General features: G+C 42.8%; 1 protein-coding gene across 5 annotated transcripts in view; it reads left to right on the top strand.

Annotated features, from left to right (window-relative positions):
* The window catches only part of LOC126236071 (exostosin-3-like), a 310,079-nt gene that overhangs the window by 210,936 nt on the left and 77,984 nt on the right, over positions 1 to 21,159 (top strand). For all 5 annotated transcript variants that reach the window (XR_007544868.1, XM_049945127.1, XM_049945126.1 and 2 more), the window contains one exon: positions 11,651 to 11,776. Coding sequence is in view for 4 of the 5 variants with exons in the window: in XM_049945127.1 (XP_049801084.1) it covers positions 11,651 to 11,776 (126 nt within the window). In the remaining variant the exon portion in view is untranslated. The remainder of the gene's footprint in view (positions 1 to 11,650; positions 11,777 to 21,159) is intronic.

The following is a 21,159-nucleotide window of genomic DNA, read 5'->3' as shown; positions in this document are numbered from 1 at the left end:
GACTGATATAGTTCGGGCCTTTGATAGTTTATGGTGTCCTGCTCTGATCAAAAGACTGATACAGATGGGGTGTCTAAGATGTCACTATTACGAGATTACTGCATAGACAGGAAACGGAAATTAGAATGTGCGGGAAAGAAAATTATGAAAGACATCACCAAAGCTTGCCCACAGGGCTCTGTTTGTAGTCCAGAGTTCTGGATGTTGGTAGAGAGCCATTACTCAACCAACTTCAGAGTACAACAAACACTAGAGACTGCACAGCCTATGCAGACGAGCTGCTAATTATTAATCTGCTAACGCAAGGACTAAATTAAAGGAAAACAGTAGGGTAGTTCTTGTAGGACTAAGTAACTAGTGCATAGAAAAGAAACTAACGACAGCAGCGCACGAAACAGTTCATATACTACTAAAAGTAACATTAACAAGAATGAGAAATCCCATGATCAGAATAAATGACCAGCCTGTGGAAAGAAAAGAAATATATAGGTAGTATGGAATTAATAATGACGAAAAGCAGAACTTTCATATAAATGTAGAAATAGGCTGCCAGATAGACGTTAAAATCCTACATAACATAGCAGCAATTAGCCAAAGAACTTTCCACCTGCCACTAAGTGCAGTAAGAAGGTACGATAGTGCAATCTTACTGATTCATTTGAAGAATCTCCAGTAAATATAAGTCATCTTCTTCAAAAACACTTGTTCAACTGATTCTTGACTATTTCTCATCAGTCTGCAACCCTGAGCAGACGGGATTAATAGAAGCGTTAGAGAAGATCTAATAAAAAGAGACATGTTAACTCAGACAATCATTTAGTCCGCCAGTAGCAATAGCTGTTTGATTTGGTTGTACATCTCTTGACAATCGTCCATCCAACATCAGGCAAGAAGCTGGGAATCCCTACAAGTTTAAAATAAAATAAAAACATACCTCATTAGCGACTTCAGCATGTATCTGATTTTCTAGATTCAGTTGCTGAACATTTCTGTAAGTCACATAACAAGGTGAAGTGTTAATTGCATTCCTGCATGACGAGCACTAACGTTATATGACTCAGAGCCTTACCAGTTTTACAAGTTCGTTCTACTGCCATGCAGCCAAATCAGGGATTACAGAGACAAAACAGTGTAATGTACATCAGATATGAAACTTATGAAAGTTAAAGATATGGCAGTCATTGGGAGAAGTAATGTATAGATGGAGGGTGTAAAGAGAATTTGATATTTTTACTGTGTTGATGGTAGCACTTTTAGAATTTGATTCCATAAATCCCAGTGTCCACTTGCAAGATACTGTTTTTTTTTTTTCATTTTAACTGCATTGCGCCACAGTCACCGATTATGTTGGTGAAATGTGTCAATCATTCAAACTGTGTGATGCACAGTCATCTCAGTTCATCTAGAGGATCACCCACCCATTCGTGGAAATGGCTTTCCTAAATCAGTTGTTTATTTCAGAGACAGATAGGTTTCGTGAAAAACCAGACATTATGACTTTTAGGCTATACCAAATCCCAGTCCTCCTTCAAAACTAAACCGAGACTGTTAGACACTATATTTTTAAGTCAGTGTCCTTTAACTTGTTAAACACTGCAGTGTGCCAGTCCACACTAAAACAAGAGGACCAGGTTATGATTATGCATCAAGAGCCGCATACCAAACGAGTTTAGTGTGCAGAGGTACATTGCATCTTACATTCTATTTTGGAAAACTTCAGAAAATTCGATACTCTGAAATCCACAGTGTCAAGAGTGTGCCGAGAATACCATATTTCAGGCATTTCCTCTCACCACGGACAACGCAGTGGCCCACGACCTTCCTTAACGACCGAGAGCAGTCGAGTTTGCGTAGAGTTGTCAGTGCTAACAGACAAGCAACACTGCTTGAAATATCAGCAGAACTGAATATCAGACGTACGACGAACGTATACGTCAGGGGAGTGCGGCGAAGTTTGGCGTTAATGGACTATGGTGACAGACGAACGACGCGAGTGGCTTTGGCAACAGCACGACATCGCCTGCAGCGCCTCTGCAGTGTCGGGCAGACCCCACGAACCCAGCGACCCAAGCTGTCAACAAGGCACTGTGCAAGCTGGTGGGGACTACATAATAGTGTGGGCTGTGTTTACCTGGAATGGACTGGGTCCTGATGATTTTCAGTTACTTCGAGGTTGTTTGCAGGTATTCGTCGACTTCATGTTCCGAAACAACGATGGAGTTTTCATGTATGATAATGTGTCATGACGCCGGACCACAATGGTTCGCGATCGGTTTGAAGAACATTCTGGACAATTCGAACGAATGATTTGCCCATCCAGGTCGTCCGACTCGCATCCCATGGAATAGTTATTGGCATAATAGGGAGGTCACTTCCTGCACATAACCCTACACCGGCAACATCTTCACAGTTATAGACGGCTGTAGAGGCTGCATGACACAGTATTTCTGCCGGGGAATTCCAACGTCTTGTTGAGTCCATGCCACGTCGAGCTGCTGTAGTACTACGAGTAGAATGAGGTCTGACACGCTATTAGAAGATATTCCAAGACTTTTGTGACCTCAGTGAAAAGAGGAAAGAGAAGAACTATAATTAAAACACCAATGTAAACGCTAATAAAAGAAAACCGACAAGGAAGTGGTTAGAAGTATGTGAAAGGCTCAAAAAAGGCAGTTCTTTTAAGCTGAATGAAAACAACAATTTGGGTTGAAACATAGTACCCAAACGAAACTTCACACGATTCATAACGCAGTCACTCATGACTCAGAGGTCAACTCCCAAGCCAAGTTACCTGCTATCTTCTCAGCATAATATGTGGCCGCTCAGGATTAGCTGAGCGGTCTAAGGCGCTGCAGTCATAGACTGTGCGGCTGGTCCCGGCGGAGGTTCGAGTCCTCCCTCGGGCATGGGTGTGTGTGTTTGTCCTTAGGATAATTTAGGTTAAGTAGTGAGTAAGCTTAGGGACTGATGACCTTAGCAGTTAAGTCCCATAAGATTTCACACACATCTGAACATTTCTTAACATAATTTGTGCATTTCAGCACAGGGCAGTGCGCAATGTAACGGTGTATTATAGACATTTCATTTCATCTGAGGGGCTGGAGGGATGTACGCATTGGCGAGTGAGCTGGCTTCACTCAACATAGCTTGTTGTCCCTCACTTTTAGTCACTCATCCTTGGCCCCAGCACAACGTACACTGCATGTAGGGGAACTTAACATTGGCAACAGTGAGTACTGAAGCACACTCATGTAGACAAAGCTGATTAATTTGAAGTTTAGATATATCTCATATGTTTCGGTGCGTCTCGCTCCAACTAGTAATCCGCGTACGAAGTCTGTTAATTCCCTGGAATTCCCGCCTTGCGACGAGAATCACGTGGGTAACATTTATCATGAATCACCTAAGCACAAATGACAGCTTCGCCGATGGACTGCTCTTTTACACCTTGTGTACGCGATACTACCGCCATCTGTATACGTGTATATCGCTGTCACATGACTTTTGTCACCTCAGAGTTGTTTATAAGAATGTACACTGACGGTCTTTAATGCTTCCAAACTGATCCCACTGTATCTCCTACCTGCGGGTAGGCAGCGAAGTAAGCTTCCTGCGGCAGCACTTGCCATGAGGACGTCACCCTACGTCACTCTCCAGGACCCGCAGCCTGGCGGCGTTCTGTTGATTCCCCGCGAGCATAAACGCGGCTGGACCCTCACGTCGTCCTCCTGGGACGGTGGTAGTTTGCAGGATTGAGCTGGCGCCCACTAGCCTTCGCGGCAGACAGTGATTCGCGTCCCGGTGGTGGCAGATGCGTCCGCTTCGTGGGCGCTGCGCTGAGCAGCACGGCTCAACGTCACGTAACAGTCCAGCTGCTCGACCTCGTGACGGGCTCGTCCGGCAGCAGTTAAGGCGTGGTCATTCCCTGCTCACTTAACGGTAGCGGCGTTGTCAGTGCGTGGAACGGGAAGGTGACGAAGTTGTCGTGATGGGGCTGCAGGACTTCCTGAGATATGGTTCGGCGTCGGCAATTGCCGCCTGTCGTCACGGACACTGTTGCAAAGCTGCTAACCTCGCAGTGCGGTGGCAGTCACCGACCGACTTGACTATGGCCTGCTTTTGTTCTGGCGCAGCGATACTGGTTCTGAATCTCGTTTATAACTTCATCCTTTACACTACCGTCATCGCACCACAGACAACAGAAGCCGGCATGGTATGGACAGAGAGGGGCAGCTGGTAGCATTCTGTGGCGTTCAGTGATGACTGTCGCTTCATTCTGTGGCAGTAATATCGATGCCAAAATGGGTGTAGACTACCAGTTGGAATACCACAGGAAACTACAAATTTCGAGACCTTTTCAGCTCTTGAAATCGCGGAATGCGGATCTACCCGATGTAACAATAGGTGAGTGTTGAAGGGAGGATGAACTCTTGATAGTACTTGTCAAGGATAGTAAACCTTGTCGTTTCATCCTTCATGACCAAAGTCACTAAATGGAACTTTTCCTTTTGCCATCAGTCTTCTGACTGGTTTGATGCGTCTCTCCACCAATTCCTCTCCTGTGCCAAACTTCTCATTTCAGAGAAGCACTTGCAACCTACATCCTCAATTATTTGTGGGTGTATTGCAACCTCTGCCTTCCTCTACAGTTTTTAGCCTCTTCACCTTCCTCTAGTACCATGGAAGTCGTTCCCTGACGTCTCGACAGATATCTTTTCACGCTGTCACTTATTCTTGTCAGTGTTTTCCACATATTACTTTCCTCTCACATTTTATGCAGGACTTCCTCATTCCTTACCTTTCCAGTCCGCACAACTTTCAACATTCGTCTGTAGCACCACATTTCAAATGCTTCGAGTCACTTCTTTTTCCCAAACTCCATGTTTCACTACCATACAACACTGTGCTGCAAACGTACATTCTTAGAAATTTCTTCCTCAGATTAAGGCCTACGTTTGATACTAGCAGACTTCGCTTTGCCAGGTATGCCCTCTTTGTCAGTTTTAGTCTGCTTTTGATGTCCTCCTTGAGCTGTTGGTCTTGGATTCAAATGGCTCTAAGCACTATGGGACTTATCATCTGAGGTCATCAGTCCCCTTAGACTTACAACTACTTAAGCCTAACTAACCTAAGGGCTTCACACACATCCACACCCGAGGCAGGATTAGAACCTGCGACCGTAGCAGCAGCGCGGTTCCGGACTGAAGCGCCTAGAACCGCTCGGCCACAGCGGCCGTCGGTCTCGGATTATTTTGCTGCCTAGGTAGGAGAATTTCTTACCTTCATCTACTTCGTGATCACCAAACCTGATGTTACGTTTCTCGCTGTTCTCGTTCCTTTGCTTCTCATTCCTTTCGTCTTTCTTCGATTTACTCTCAATCCATATTCTGTACTCAATAGTCTGTTCGCTCCATCCAACAGATCCTGTAATTTTTCACTTTCACTTAGGATAGCAATGTCATCAGCCAATCTTATCACTGATATCCTTTCGCCTAGAATTTTAATTCCACTCTTTATATTTCCGTCATTCCTTATTCGATGGATAGACATAACAGTAGGGTCGACAGACTACATCCTTGTTTTACTCCCTTATTAATCCTAGCACTTCTTTCATGATCTTCCAGTCTTATTGTTCTCTGCTGGCTCTTGTATATACTGTACGTTACTTGTCTTTCCCTATACCTTACCCCTATTTTACTCACCATTTGACACTGTCTAACTCTTTTTCTAGGTTGACAGATCCTATGAATGTGTCTTGATTGTTCATTAGTCTTACTTCCATTACCAACTTCAAAGCCAGAATCGCTTATCCAGTGTCTTTACATTTCCTAAATCCAAAATTATCGTCATCTAACACATCCTCAGCTTCCTTTTCCATTGTTCTGTACATTATTTTTGTCAGCGGCCAGGATGCATGAGCTGTTAAGCTGACTGCTATAATTCTCGCACTTCTCAGCTCCAGCAATCTTCGGAATTGTGTGGATGAAATTTTTCGAAAGTCAGGTCGAGTATCGCCTGACTCATACCAACTCGGTGCACTTCCATTTACTGCGTTCCTAAGTGGCTTGTACTCCTGTATTCCTGAAATTCCCTGAACATTTTTGTACTTTCTTCTTTCATCGATCAGCTGAAGTAAATCTTTAGTTACCCATGGTTTCTCCGCAGTTAGGTTCATTGCACCTATGTTTTTCTTCCCAACGTCTGTGACTGTCCTTTTTAGAGATGTCCATTCCTCTTCAACTGCACTGCTTGCTGAGCTACTCCTTATCTCAGTATCTACAGCCTTTTTGAAAATTTCAAGCGTAAGGTTTCAGTCCTCAGTACTTCCGTATCCTAATTCTTTGCACATTAATTATTTCTGATTAGTGACAGTTGCTATATTGGGTTGAGTTAAAAACTGGACTGTGTAACAATTGTTACTTCGTACGGGCGCTGATGACCGCGCAGTTGAGGGCCCCACAAACCAAGCATCATCATCTTCTTTCTGAGTAGTCTGATAAACTTCACCGTATTCTTCATCACTACTAAATTGTGACCTGGGTCTTTATCTGCTCCCCAGTACACCTTACAGTCCTGTATCTGGTCTCGAAATCTCCGCCTGACTCTGGTGTAATACAATTGCAATCTTCCCGAACCTCCTGCTCTTTTGCAAGTATACATCCTCCTCTTATGATTCTTCAACAAAGTATTCGCTATTCCTAGCAGAAAACTATTGCAACTCTGTTAGTCTTCCTCCCGTCTTATTCGTACTACCCCTACAACAGCATTCTGGTCTCCCATGGCTACTATATTTTCTTCTCCCTTTACGTACTGAATTACCCGTTCAGTATACTCATATACTTCCTCTATCTCTTCAGCTTGCGACGTCGGCATGTATACTGGAACAGCAGGATAATTAAAGGTTGCCCACTGTATTTCACCCCCAAACACAGTGAGAGGTGCATGGATCCTTGGCCCTAATTTGTTACCCACGAATCATATCTGGAACACCTTGGGAAGACGTATGATCTCATATCAACTTTACTCCAGCAGTCATATTGAACTCATGTAGCTTTAGTTCCAGGCATGGCAAGAAATTCCTCAAGATGGGATTTGGAGACTGTTTCCTCGCAACAAAAACAAGGCTGAATTTACGGCCATGGTGAGGGGATGAGGAAATGGCACGGAGAGTGACGTTTCCAAGTGAAAACAAAGTTTAATCATTTGATACCCATCACACGATGAAAGTATCCCCAAAGTCCGATAGATATCAGGCTTCGGTTTCACGGTAGAACACTTCCCATTCCCGTCACTTGTATGTTAGGGTACTAACTACTACTACTTCTGCTACTACTGCTACTACATCTACATCTACATGATTACTCTGATATTCAGAATAAAGTGCCTGGCAGAGGGTTCAATGAACCACCTTCAAGCTGTCTCTCTACCGTTCTACTCTCGAGCTGCGCGCGGGAAAATCTAGCACTTAAGTTTTCCGGACGAGCCCTGTTTTCTCTTATTTTATCGTGATGCTCATTTCCCCTTATGTAGGTGGGTGCCAGCAGAATGTTTTCGCAATTGGAGGAGAAAACTGGTGATTAAAATTTGATGAGAAGATCCGTGTCAACAAAAATCGTCTTTGTTTTAATGATTGCCACTCAATTCGTGTATCATGTCTGTGGCACTATCTCCCCTCTTTCGCGATAAAACAAAACGAGCCGCCCTTCTTTGTACTTTTTCGATGTCATTCGTCAGTCCCACCTTATGCGGATCCCACTCCGCACAGCAGTACTCCAGAATAGGGTGGACAAGCGTGGTGTAAGCAGTCTCTTTAGTAGGCCTGTCACACCTTCTAAGTGTTCTGCCAATGAATCGTAGGCTTTCTTTTGCTCTACCCACAAAATTATCGATGTGATCGTTCCAATTTAGGTTATTTCTAATTGTAATCCCTAAGTATTTAGTATAATTTACAACCTTCAGATTTGTATGACTTACCGCGTAATCGAAATATAGTGGATTTCCTTCAGTGCTCATGTTAATAACTTCACACTTTTCTTTGTTCAAAGTTACTTGCCACTTTTCGCACCATACAGATATCTTATTTAAATCATTTTGAAATTCCTTTTTCGTCATCTGATGAATTTACAAGACGGTAGATGACTGCAAACAGTATAAGACGGCTACTAAGATTGTCTCCTATATCGTTAACATAGATCATGAACAATACAGGACCTATAACACTTCCTTGGGGAACGCCGGATTTTACTTCTGGTTTACTCGATGATTTTCCGTCTATTATGACGAATTGTGTCCTTTCTGACATGAAATTACAGTTGCACATCTGACGTGATATTCCATAGGCACGAAGTTTGGTTAGAAGACGCTTGTGAGGAACGGTGTCGAAAGCCTTCTGGAAATCTAAAAATATGGAATGAATTTGACATCCCTTGTGGATAGCACTCATTACTTCATGAGTATAAAGAGCTAGTCGTGTTTCGCAAGAACGCTATTTTCTGAATCCGTGCTATGTGTCGATAAATTGTTTTCTTCGAGGTACTTAATAATGTTCGAATACAGTATATGTTCCAAAACCCTAGCCGGCCGGTGTGGCCGTGCGGTTCTAGGCGCTACAGTCTGGAACAGCGTGACCGCTACGGCCGCAGGTTCGAATCCTGCCTCGGGCATGCATGTGTGTGATGTCCTTAGGTTAGTTAGGTTTAAGTAGTTCTAAGTTCTAGGGGACTGATGACCTCAGATGTTAAGTCCCATAGTGCTCAGAGCCATTTGAACCATTTGAATCCAAAACCCTACTGCAAATTGACGTTAGTGATATAGGCCTGTAATTCAACGGACTACTCCTACTTCCGTTTTTGGTATAGGTGTGACTTGAACAATTTTCCAGTCCTTAGGTACGGATCTTTCTATGAGCGAGCAGTAGGATATAATTGCTAAATATGGAGCTATTTCATCAGCATACTCTGAGAGGAACCTGACTCGTGTACAATCTGGGACTAGAAGCCTTGCCTTTAATAAGTGATTTGAGCTTCTTTGCGACACCGAGGATATCAATTTCTATGTTTCTCATCTTGGCAGTTGTTTTTGACTGCAATTCAGAAACATTTACTTCGTCTTCTTTGGTGAAGGAGTTTCGGAAAACGTTGTTTTATAAGCCTGCTTTAGTAGCACTGTCATCAATGGCTTCACGGTTGTCATCGCGCAGTGAAGGTATTGATTGCGTCTTGCCACTGGTGTGCTTTACGTATGACCAGACTCTCTTTGGGTTTTCTGCCAGATTTCGAGACAGAGTTGCGTTATGGAAATTACTAAAAGTACGCGCTATATTTCGAACTTCGGTAAAACTTTGTCCGTCTTGGGGATTTTGCGTTCTTTTCAATTTCTCATGCTTTTGTCGCTGATTCTGCAACATTGATCTGACCTGTTTTGTGTACCATGGGGGATCAGTGCCATCACTTATTAATTAATGCGGTATATATCTCTCAGTTGCTATCAATAGTATCTCTCTGAAATCATTCCACTACTTTTCTACGCTTAGATGACCAGTTCGGAAGAAGTGAAGACTGTCTGTTAAAACGGCGTTAAGAGAATTTTTTTTAAATACATATATTTCGAGTTTCTTTTTTATGGTTGTAGGTGTTACGGCATTCAGCCTAGCAGCAACTGCCTTGTGGCCGCTAAACTCTGTATTCGTCACGATACTCACCATTTGTCCAGGATTATTTGTTGCTAAGAGGTCAAGTATGCTTTCACAACTGTTTACGCTTAGAGTGGGCTCATGAACTAATTGTTCAAAATAATTTTCTGAAAAAGGATTCAGTACAATTTCGGATTACGTTTCATGACTGCCGTCGGCATTAAACGTCTAATTTTTCCAGCATATCGATGGTAGATTGAAGTCACCGCCGACTATAACTGTATGAGTGGGGTTCCTATTTGAAATGACGCTCAAGATTTCTTTGAACTTTTCCGCAACTATATCTTCTGAGTCGGAAGGGGGGGGGGGGAGTCAGTAAAACGATCCAATTAATAGTTTAGTCCGATTGTCAAATCTAACCTCAACCCATATTTATTTCCCAGGAACTACAAGGAAAACTACTCCTGACACCAATAAATACTCCACCACCAACTGTATTTAATCTATCCTTTCTCAACAGTGTTAGATCGTTTGAAAGAATTTCGGCTGAACTTATTTCCGGCTTTAGCCACCTTTCTGTATCTGTAACTATTTGAGCTTCAGTGCTTTCTATTAGGGCTTTTAGCTCTGGTTCTTTCCCAACACAGCTACGACAATTTATAACTGCAATACCGATCGTTTCTACAACTAACTTACTGTGTTTTACCTGTGCCCTTTTAGACGGACGCCCTTTCTATGGTTCCCAGAGACCCTCTATCCTAAGAAACCGCCCAGTCCCTTCCACACAGTCCCTGCTGCTCATGTATCCGCTTCCTGTGTGTAGATGACTCCTGACCTTTTAAGCAGAACCCGGAAACCCACCACCCGATGACGCAAGTCAAGGAATCTGCAGGCAACACGGTCACAGAACCGCCTGAGCTTCTGAGTGAGACCCTCCACTCGGCTCTGCACCAAAGGACTACAGTCGGTTCTATCGGCGATGCTGCAGATGGTGAGCTCTGCCGTAATCTCTCAACCAAGACTGGCAGTCATTACCATTTCCGCCAGCTGCCTGAAACCAGAGAGAATCACCTCCGATCCAAAGCGACACACGTCATTGGTACAGACATGAGCCACCACCTTCAGTTGGCTTCACCTTGTGCTCTTCATCGCATCCGGAAGCACCCTTTCCATATCCAGAATGACTCTCCCCGGTATGGACACGAAGTGCACACTGGCTTACTTCCTCTCCTTGGCAGCCATGTTCCTAAGGGACCACATTACGCTCCTAACGTTGGAGCTCCCGACTACCAGCAGTCACACCCTCTGTGAATGCCCAGACCTTGCGGGCAGAGAAGATTCCTCTGGAATAGAGTGGATGACTGCACCTGACTCAGAGACATCTTCAGCCACAGATAAAACCCGAAACCTGTTCGTCAAACGACCGGGTAGGCCCTACGATCGGCCCCTCGGAAAGTTTTGCACTGCCTGCCAGACTTTGGAATGATCTCCCACTCGACCACAGGTGTGGGGTAAACCTCAGTGAGGGCAGTACCTGGGACAGCCACAGCAGTGGACCGATTGGGGGACACGTGGGACATGCGCGACGTCCCTCGCATCCCCTCATCCAAACCCCCCCCCCCCCCAGTGATGTTCCTTGGCAGCAGCCTCAAGCATGTGACGGAAGCCAATGCAGCCTGGAGCTGTGAGCAAAGGGTCGCCCTCTCAGCTCGCACCTGTACATAGCAATCACAGTTCCTATCCATTACTGCAGTCGCTCCTGTTTGAAGCCCGTAAAAATATGTAACAAACGAACAGTATACTTGCCTTATTAGAAGCAGGAACATGAGGTGCTGTGTCTCTGATGGTCTATCCAACACTGAGCTATACTAATCGAAAGAAACAAAACACTGTACAATGCTACTGCTTCTGCTGCTATTGCTCTTACTATTTCTGATTCTTTATTTTTTCTTTTTGCATTTTTCTTGTGCTGTTAAATACTTATGTCAAATTCGATGAAACAAAATATTTCTGTTTCAGGTACTTCTCGACTCTGTCAGTAGACTTTATGGCTTACCTTATCTCCATAAGGTGGTTGTTGTGTGGAATTCTCCAAAACCACCACTGGAAGACATGCGCTGGCCTGATATTGGTGTCCCTGTTCATGTATGTTGATGATAAATCTACTACTCTTTCTTAGATAATGAAATTACCCATTAGACCAAGCCTTGTTATTGTTTAATGTTATGGTTCAGCTGATGTTCAATATTACGATGCTGATGATTATTTGGTAGTCCTGTCATTCAGTACTTTCCTCACCAAAGAAGTCTGCACTTGCAGAAGTTTGAGAGATGTAAATATATTAATGTGCTCAGCATATGAAATTCCGAAATAATCAAATGGAATATTTTACCATGGGGACAATAATTTACTGAAACTTGTACTGCATATACAAGTACTTAAATTCATTTTTCATTGTAAATGTTTATTTTATTGAATTCAGACACCGCCAATGGTAGGGTTTCTTCCTCTGTGCCTTGCTAAGAATGTGGACGTGATGGCTGCATGCTCATTTCACTAGAATTTTCCTCTTTCTTACTGCTGCTCTACAGAAAAAAATAAAAGAAACGGAGAAACCTTAAACAGCTAACACAAGACTGACAATGAATACTACTGATATGATAACATTTCGTGGGCAGTCGATAAGACAGAGCATGGGCGAGCACTGGAAAGCAAGGAGCAAGGGGAAGGGGAGGAGAGGGACCGCTTTCCCACTCCCCACTTCGTGACCTGCAGGCGTTCTTCTCAGCAGCCTGGCCGTGCGGTTCTAAGCGCTTCAGTTTGGAACCGCGTGACCGCTACGGTCGCAGGTTCAAATCCTGCCTCGGGCATGGATGTGTGTGATGTCCTTAGGTTAGTTAGGTTTAAGTAGTTCTAAGTTCTAGGGGACTGATGACCTCAGAAGTTAAGTCCCATAGTGCTCAGAGCCATTTCTCAGCAGCCCACTGTAGATGAAAACAAGTAGCATCGTCTGTCTGGGGCCACTGTTTGTTCTATGGAAGTGACGACTGCAAGAGCTGTGGGACGCAGGTGACCTTCCCTGGGAACTTGATATTCTTGCACTTACTCTCTTATGTATTTTGCTATTTAGTGGTTTGGGCAAATAGTGGAAATTAGTTTTTAATTAGGTCTTCATGCTTTCCCAGCGAAGCGTTGTCGTCTTGGGTTTTCCGCATCATACTTGCACCATATTTCGACGCGTATCTCGCAGTTTTCATCGGGTGGCCCCCGAGGCGCAGGCAGCACCTGACGAAGACTGGAAGTTACTCAATGGAAGTATCGTGCAAGTACGACTCGAATTACTGGCGGAAAACATGATTATCCATGACGGTTTTTTATTGTAAGAGTATAGGAATTTCGTTGTGAGGACAGAGCTGCATACATAGGGGAGACAGAGAGACCAGTTAGCACACGAGTAGTAAGACACGAACGCTATGTGTGATTAGTGCAGCGTAATAAATCGGGGATAATGGAACACCCTTCCCCCATGAACCATGGACCTTGCCGTTGGTGGGGAGGCTTGCGTGCCTCAGCGATACAGATGGCCGTACCGTAGGTGCAACCACAACGGAGGGGTATCTGTTGAGAGGCCAGACAAACATGTGGTTCCTGAAGAGGGGCAGCAGCCTTTTCAGTAGTTGCAGGGGCAACAGTCTGGATGATTGACTGATCTGGCCTTGTAACATTAACCAAAACGGCCTTGCTGTGCTGGTACTGCGAACGGCTGAAAGCAAGGGGAAACTACAGCCGTAATTTTTCCCGAGGACATGCAGCTTTACTGTATGATTAAATGATGATGGCGTCCTCTTTGGTAAAATATTCCGGAGGTAAAATAGTCCCCCATTCGGATCTCCGGGCGGGGACTACTCAAGAGGACGTCGTTATCAGGAGAAAGAAAACTGGCATTCTACGGATCGGAGCGTGGAATGTCAGATCCCTTAATCGGGCAGGTAGGTTAGAAAATTTAAAAAGGGAAATGGATAGGTTAAAGTTAGATATAGTGGGAATTAGTGAAGTTCGGTGGCAGGAGGAACAAGACTTTTGGTCAGGTGATTACAGGGTTATAAATACAAAATCAAATAGGGGTAATGCAGGAGTAGGTTTAATAATGAATAAAAAAATAGGAGTGCGGGTTAGCTACTACAAACAGCATAGTGAACGCATTATTGTGGCCAAGATAGACACAAAGCCCATGCCTACTACAGTAGTACAAGTTTATATGCCAACTAGCTCTGCAGATGATGAAGAAATTGATGAAATGTATGACGAGATAAAAGAAATTATTCAGGTAGTGAAGGGAGACGAAAATTTAATAGTCATGGGTGACTGGAATTCGTCAGTAGGAAAAGGGAGAGAAGGAAACATAGTAGGTGAATATGGAGTGGGGGGAAGAAATGAAAGAGGAAGCCGCCTTGTAGAATTTTGCACAGAGCATAACTTAATCATAGCTAACACTTGGTTCAAGAATCATAAAAGAAGGTTGTATACCTGGAAGAATCCTGGAGATACTAATAGGTATCAGATAGATTATATAATGGTAAGACAGAGATTTAGGAACCAGGTTTTAAATTGTAAGACATTTCCAGGGGCAGATGTGGATTCTGACCACAATCTATTGGTTATGAACTGCACGTTGAAACTGAAGAAACTGCAAAAAGGTGGGAATTTAAGGAGATGGGACCTGGATAAACTGAAAGAACCAGAGGTTGTAGAGAGTTTCAGGGAGAGCATAAGGGAACAATTGACAGGAATGGGGGAAAGAAATACAGTAGAAGAAGAATGGGTAGCTCTGAGGGATGAAGTAGTGAAGGCAGCAGACGATCAAGTAGGTAAAAAGACGAGGGCTAATAGAAATCCTTGGGTAACAGAAGAAATATTGAATTTAATTGGTGAAAGGAGAAAATATAAAAATGCAGTAAATGAAGCAGGCAAAAGGGAATACAAACGTCTCAAAAATGAGATCGACAGGAAGTGCAAAATGGCTAAGCAGGGATGGCTAGAGGACAAATGTAAGGATGTAGAGGCTTGTCTTACTAGGGGTAAGATAGATACTGCCTACAGGAAAATTAAAGAGACCTTTGGAGAGAAGGGAACCATTTGTATGAATATCAAGAGCTCAGATGGCAACCCAGTTCTAAGCAAAGAAGGGAAGGCAGAAAGGTGGAAGGAGTATATAGAGGGTTTATACAAGGGCGATGTACTTGAGGACAGTATTATGGAAATGGAAGAGGATGTAGATGAAGATGAAATGGGAGATAAGATACTGCGTGAAGAGTTTGACAGAGCACTGAAAGACCTGAGTCGAAACAAGGCCCCGGGAGTAGACAACATTCCATTAGAACTACGGATGGCCTTGGGAGAGCCAGTCATGACAAAACTCTACCATCTGGTGAGCAAGATGTATGAGACAGGCGAAATACCCACAGACTTCAAGAAGAATATAATAATTCCAATACCAAAGAAAGCAGGTGTTGACAGATGTGAAAATTACCGAACTATCAGTTTAATAAGTCACAGCTGCAAAATACTAACGCGAATTCTTTACAGACGAATGGAAAAACTGGTAGAAGCGGACCTCGGGGAAGATCAGTCTGGATTCCGTAGAAATGTTGGAACACGTGAGGCAATACTAACCTTACGACTTATCTTAGAAGAAAGAATAAGAAAAGGCAAACCTACGTTTCTAGCATTTGTAGACTTAGAGAAAGCTTTTGACAACGTTAACTGGAATACTCTCTTTCAAATTCTGAAGGTGGCAGGGGTAAAATACAGGGAGCGAAAGGCTATTTACAATTTGTACAGAAACCAGATGGCAGTTATAAGAGTCGAGGGGCATGAAAGGGAAGCAGTGGTTGGGAAAGGAGTGAGACAGGGTTGTAGCCTCTCCCCGATGTTATTCAATCTGTATATTGAGCAAGCAGTAAAGGAAACAAAAGAAAAATTCGGAGTAGGTATTAAAATTCATGGAAAAGAAGTAAAAACTTTTGAGGTTCGCCGATGACATTGTAATTCTGTCAGAGACAGCAAAGGACTTGGAAGAGCAGTTGAACGGAATGGACAGTGTCTTGAAAGGAGGATATAAGATGAACATCAACAAAAGCAAAACGAGGATAATGGAATGTAGTCAGATTAAATCGGGTGATGCTGAGGGGATTAGATTAGGAAATGAGACACTTAAAGTAGTAAAGGAGTTTTGCTATTTAGGGAGTAAAATAACTGATGATGGTCGAAGTAGAGAGGATATAAAATGTAGACTGGCAATGCAAGGAAATCGTTTCTGAAGAAGAGAAATTTGTTAACATCGAGTATAGATTTAAGTGTCAGGAAGTCGTTTCTGAAAGTATTTGTATGGAGTGTAGCCATGTATGGAAATGAAACATGGACGATAAGCAGTTTGGACAAGAAGAGAATAGAAGCTTTCGAAATGTGGTGCTACAGAAGAATGCTGAAGATAAGGTGGGTAGATCACGTAACTAATGAGGAGGTATTTAATAGGATTGGGGAGAAGAGAAGTTTGTGGCACAACTTGACTAGAAGAAGGGATCGGTTGGTAGGACATGTTTTGAGGCATCAAGGGATCACAAATTTAGCATTGGAGGGCAGCGTGGAGGGTAAAAATCGTAGAGGGAGACCAAGAGATCAATACACTAAGCAGATTCAGAAGGATGTAGGTTGCAGTAGGTACTGGGAGATGAAGAAGCTTGCACAGGATAGAGTAGCATGGAGAGCTGCATCAAACCAGTCTCAGGACTGAAGACCACAACAACAATGGAACACCGCCGTGACTGTCGACAGCCCATCTTGTTCTGGGAAGCCCGTGTCGTGGCGGAAGAGTCGTGGATGCGCAAACGCAGAATTCGAGAGGTGACTGAAATCATTAAGCAGCCTGACAACATTTTACCCCCTCCCCCGCCCCCAATTATCAAATTGCCTATTTCTTCATACCTCAGAAAGGTGTCCTATCAAACGATCCCTTCTTTCATTAAAGTTCTGCTGTAAATATTCCATTCAGTACCTCCTCATCAGTTATTCGACATACTCATCTAACTTTCATCATTCTTCAACAGCACTACAGTTCCCAGGCTTGTGTCCTCTTCTTAACTGCTTACCGTTTATGTTTCACTACTGTACAACGCTCCTCTGAAAAATATATTTCAGCACTTAAATTACGTGCTGTAAAATTCCTGTTTTCCAGAAATGTTTCTCTGCTATTGTCAGTCTGCATTTTGTATCCATTCCACTTTGGCCGTCGTCAGTTACCTTGCTGCCCAAATAGCTTAACTCATCTAGCACTTTTAGTTTCTCTTTCCTGATCTAATTCCCTCGGCATTGTCTGATTTCATTCGACTGCGTACCATTAACATTGTTTTACTTTTTTTATGTTTTTCTTTTCAAGATACTATCCAGTCTGTTCAGCTGTCCTTTCAACTCATTTACCATATCCGTCATAATTACGTTTCTTCATACGTATATCTCACGAAAAGACCGCTAAGAACAAATTGAAGAAATTCGAGCCGACATCAAGGCTTACTAGCAAATGTTCTTCCCACCAACCATACGCGACTGGTACAGGAATAGGGGGAAGTGACCGTTGTACACAAATTACCTTCCGCCACACAGCATAATGTGACTTGAGGACTATAAGCGTAGATGCAGATGTCATAGATAAACCACAAAGTTGTTATTTCTTCTCTCAGAACTTTAAATCCCCTTTCAAAGTTCTCCTCCATTTCCGTTACTTCTTGCTCAATGTAAATGACTGAATAACCCTAGGAATAGGCCACAGCGCTGTCTCACTCCGATCTCAACCACTGCTTCTCTTTCATGTCCTTGGACTCCCATTTTCATGTCCTTGGACTCCCATAACTGCTGTCTGGTTTCTATAAAAGTTCTACATACCCTTTCGCACCCCGCATTTTATCTCTGCACCTTCTATATTACAAAGCTTCATCTTTGCCAAAAACTTTCTCCAAATATACAAATGCTATAAATGTAGATTTTACTTTCTTCCATCTATCTTCTAAGAAAGACATATGGTCAACTTAGTCTCACTCGTTCCTATATTTTACGGAAACCCAAAATGATGTTTCTCGAGTTCTCCTTCTACCAGTTTTTCCGTTCTCAAGTAAATAATTCGGTCAATATTTTTCAACCATTGCTTACCAAACTAATGGTTGAGTAGTATTAACACCGGTGGTTTTTTAACTGCAATTATTATATTCTTTTTGATGTGTGAGGGTATTTCTTCCGCCTCGTATATTATGCACATAATATGGGACGGCACCTTCAAAAGAAGAGATCAAGCAGCTAAAGAGTGGAACGCCTTAGCGGCAGATGAAATTGCACCAGAACTTCTGACCACTGACCCAGACACACCCACGGATTTCCTTCACCCTCTTTTGACAGAGATCTGGAACTTGAAGGGCTTCTCACAGGAGTTTCGAGGATTCCTGGTCAAATTGCCGAAAAAAGAAGACATCACCAATCTGAAATCTAGATACTACAACAGCAGCCCCGTTTTCCAAGTAACTGTTCTTGTACAGACAGAGTAAATAGGCTTTTAGTCATTATCTAACAATGAAATGAATTAGTCACTAGTCTTCCAATTCTCTTTGTAGACTCCGAAAATCCCTTCGACTCCATTAAAGTCATATGTGGAAATTTTGTAGAAGTAGGTGATACCAGAGAACATAGTAATGTTTATCACGGAGACTTACAATAACTATACACGCCGCGCTTTACACGAAGATGAACTTACAGAAAGTTTCCCAGTCAAGTTTTGAGTTGGCCAAGGATGTGTTTTATCTCCAGCTACCTGTTTACTTGTGCGTGATGAAGTGATAGGGAAGTGGTGGAGTAGAAGAATAGAGGGATAAATTTGGGAACTGACCCAGCGATTGGGAGATCTTCATTTTTTTAACAACGACTGTTTCCTCTCGCCGAACCATGCTGACATTGAAGGATAGCTACAGGACTTTGGACATGAAGCTAAGCCTGTTGGTGTAGAAGTGAATGGCGCCAAGACGAAGATTATGGAAATAAATACAAGAGATATTAGAAATCTGATGTTCAACAGTAAGGATGTTGAAAGAATAAACGATTTCATGTGTGTTGGGAGTGTAGTTACTGAAAACAGAGGGGTAGTTGCCAGTGTCAGAGCCAAAGTATAAAAGGCGAATGGGACTTTCATCCTGCTATATCCGCTATGGAGACCAAGAAATCTATATAACAACTAAATCACAAATGTTTATAACAAACGTGAAAGCGATGATGATATACGGATGTGAAACTTGCAATATTACCTGTGCAATCACCAAGAGTTTGCAGGATTTCCTCACTAGATGTCTTAGGAATAATCCTAGAACCTTTTGGCCAAACTTGATATCCGATTAAGAGCTTTGGAACAAAGCGAGAGCAAACCCATTCGCCACCCAAACCAAGACAAGGAAGTGGGAGATGTGTGGGATACGCACTCTGAAGAGAACAGGATGCAGTAAAGGGTCAATCTCTCCGCTGTAACAAACAGGGCGAAAGGAAACGAAAAATATAAAGTACAACATGGAGGAACAGTCCAGAAGACGCCGAGAAGGAGGGAAAAACGTTTGTAGAGCTAACGATCCTCGCCCAATAACGAGTGCACTGGCGGAGTTTCATCAAAGCTATGTGCTCTGCATAAGAGCTGAAAGAAATACGTCAAGTAAGTTTGTATGGAAGGTATTGTCGTGGCTGCCTCTCCTAAGGAAGTAGATAATTCTGAAGAAGTGGCGTCTATCCCAGGGGCAATGTTTCCACACAGATCTTTCACTGCTCTGTTTACATCTTCTTGCGGTCTCGTATTTCCCATCTCATATTAAGCTGTCTCCTCTTCTCATTCTGTAATATTCTCTTCAAGTTTGTATCCCGAATGTGAGCCACTATATATATTCCTCCATCAGTCAGGTTTCCCTCCTTTGCTTTATACTGGCATGCCATCTGAGCTCTTGATATTCATACAACTACTTCTCTTTTCTCAAAACGCTTCTTTGGTTCTTCTTTAGGCACTATCTGTTTTTCTCTTGTCATGGATGTTTCTACAGCCTTAAATTTGTCCTCCAGCCCTTACTGCTTATCTCCTTCATCTTTTTCAGACGTCTATATTCTCTTTTTATGCTTCTTGTGCTGTACTTTTCCCCTTGCATCAGTTAAATTCAGTATCTGCTCCGGTGATAAGGCCTATCTTTTTACATATGTGATCGTCTGCTACCTTCATTACTTCATGTCTTAAAGCTACCCACTCGCCTTCTATTGTGTTTATTTTTTTGTTCCATCCAACACTGCCTAAGTCTTCGTCTCAACTTTCAACAACCTCTGGTTCTTCCAGTTTTCTTCCCCTTAAATTGCTATTATTTCGAAAATTCTTCAGTTGTAATATGCAGTTCATATAAAATGTGATCCGAGTTCACACCCGCTCTTGGAAATGGCTTACACTTCAATATCAGATTTAGAAATCTCTGCCTTACTATGACATAGTCAATCTGAGACATTCTAGTGACCCCAGACCTCTTCTACATATTGCATCTTCTTTCACTATTGTTAAAGCAAGTGTTAGCAATGAATGAATTATGCTCTGTGTAAAATACTGCCTGGCAGCTTCCTCTTTTACTTGCTCCCCTATTCCATGTTCTCCAGCCATTGTTCCTATTCTTCCGTTTCCTACTATCAAAGTAGAGTTACAATAAAATGTTTATCTCCCTTATCTATTTACAAATCCTTGCCATTTCTTCTTCATTGTGGAGCTAGTGTAGATGTAAACTTTTATTTGCCTGGTGGGAGTTGGCTACATATTTCTTTGGGCTACTATAGATCGTATCTCTGCGTCAGGAGCATATCAGTATCAGGAGAAACAAAACTGGCGTTGTAGGGAACGGAGAGTGCAATGGCAGATAACTTAATTGGGCAGGTAGGTTAGAAAATTGTAAAAAGAAAATGGATAGGTTAAAGCTAGATATAGTGGAAATTAGTGACGTTCGGTGGCAGGAGGAACACGGCCTCTGGTCAGGTGAATACGGGGTTATAAATACAAAATCAAATAGGCGTACTTCAGGAGAAAGCTTAATAATGAATAACAAATAAGTGCACGGGTAAGCTACTATGAACGGCGTAGTGGACACATTATTGTAGCCAAGATAGACACGAAGCCCACACCCACCACAGTAGTACAACTTTGTGTGCCAACTAACTCCATAGATGAGGAGGAGATTTAGGAAACGTATGATGAGATAAAAGAAATTATTCAGATAGTTTATGAAGCAGAAAATTTAATAGTCATTGGGAACTGGAATTCCATAGTAGGAAAAGGAAATGGGAAAAAAGTAGTAGGTAATATGGACTGGGAGATAGGAATGAAAGACGAAGCCATCTGATAGAACTTTGCACAGAGCATAATTCAGCCATAGCTAAATCTTGGGTTAAGAAGCTTGTATACGTGGAAGGTACCTGGAGACACTGGA

The sequence above is a fragment of the Schistocerca nitens genome, chromosome 2 (assembly GCF_023898315.1).
Source record: "Schistocerca nitens isolate TAMUIC-IGC-003100 chromosome 2, iqSchNite1.1, whole genome shotgun sequence".
In the NCBI taxonomy this organism is placed as follows: domain Eukaryota; kingdom Metazoa; phylum Arthropoda; class Insecta; order Orthoptera; family Acrididae; genus Schistocerca; species Schistocerca nitens.
Note: the sequence above shows the minus strand (reverse complement) of the source record. Positions and strands in the feature narration are given on the sequence as shown.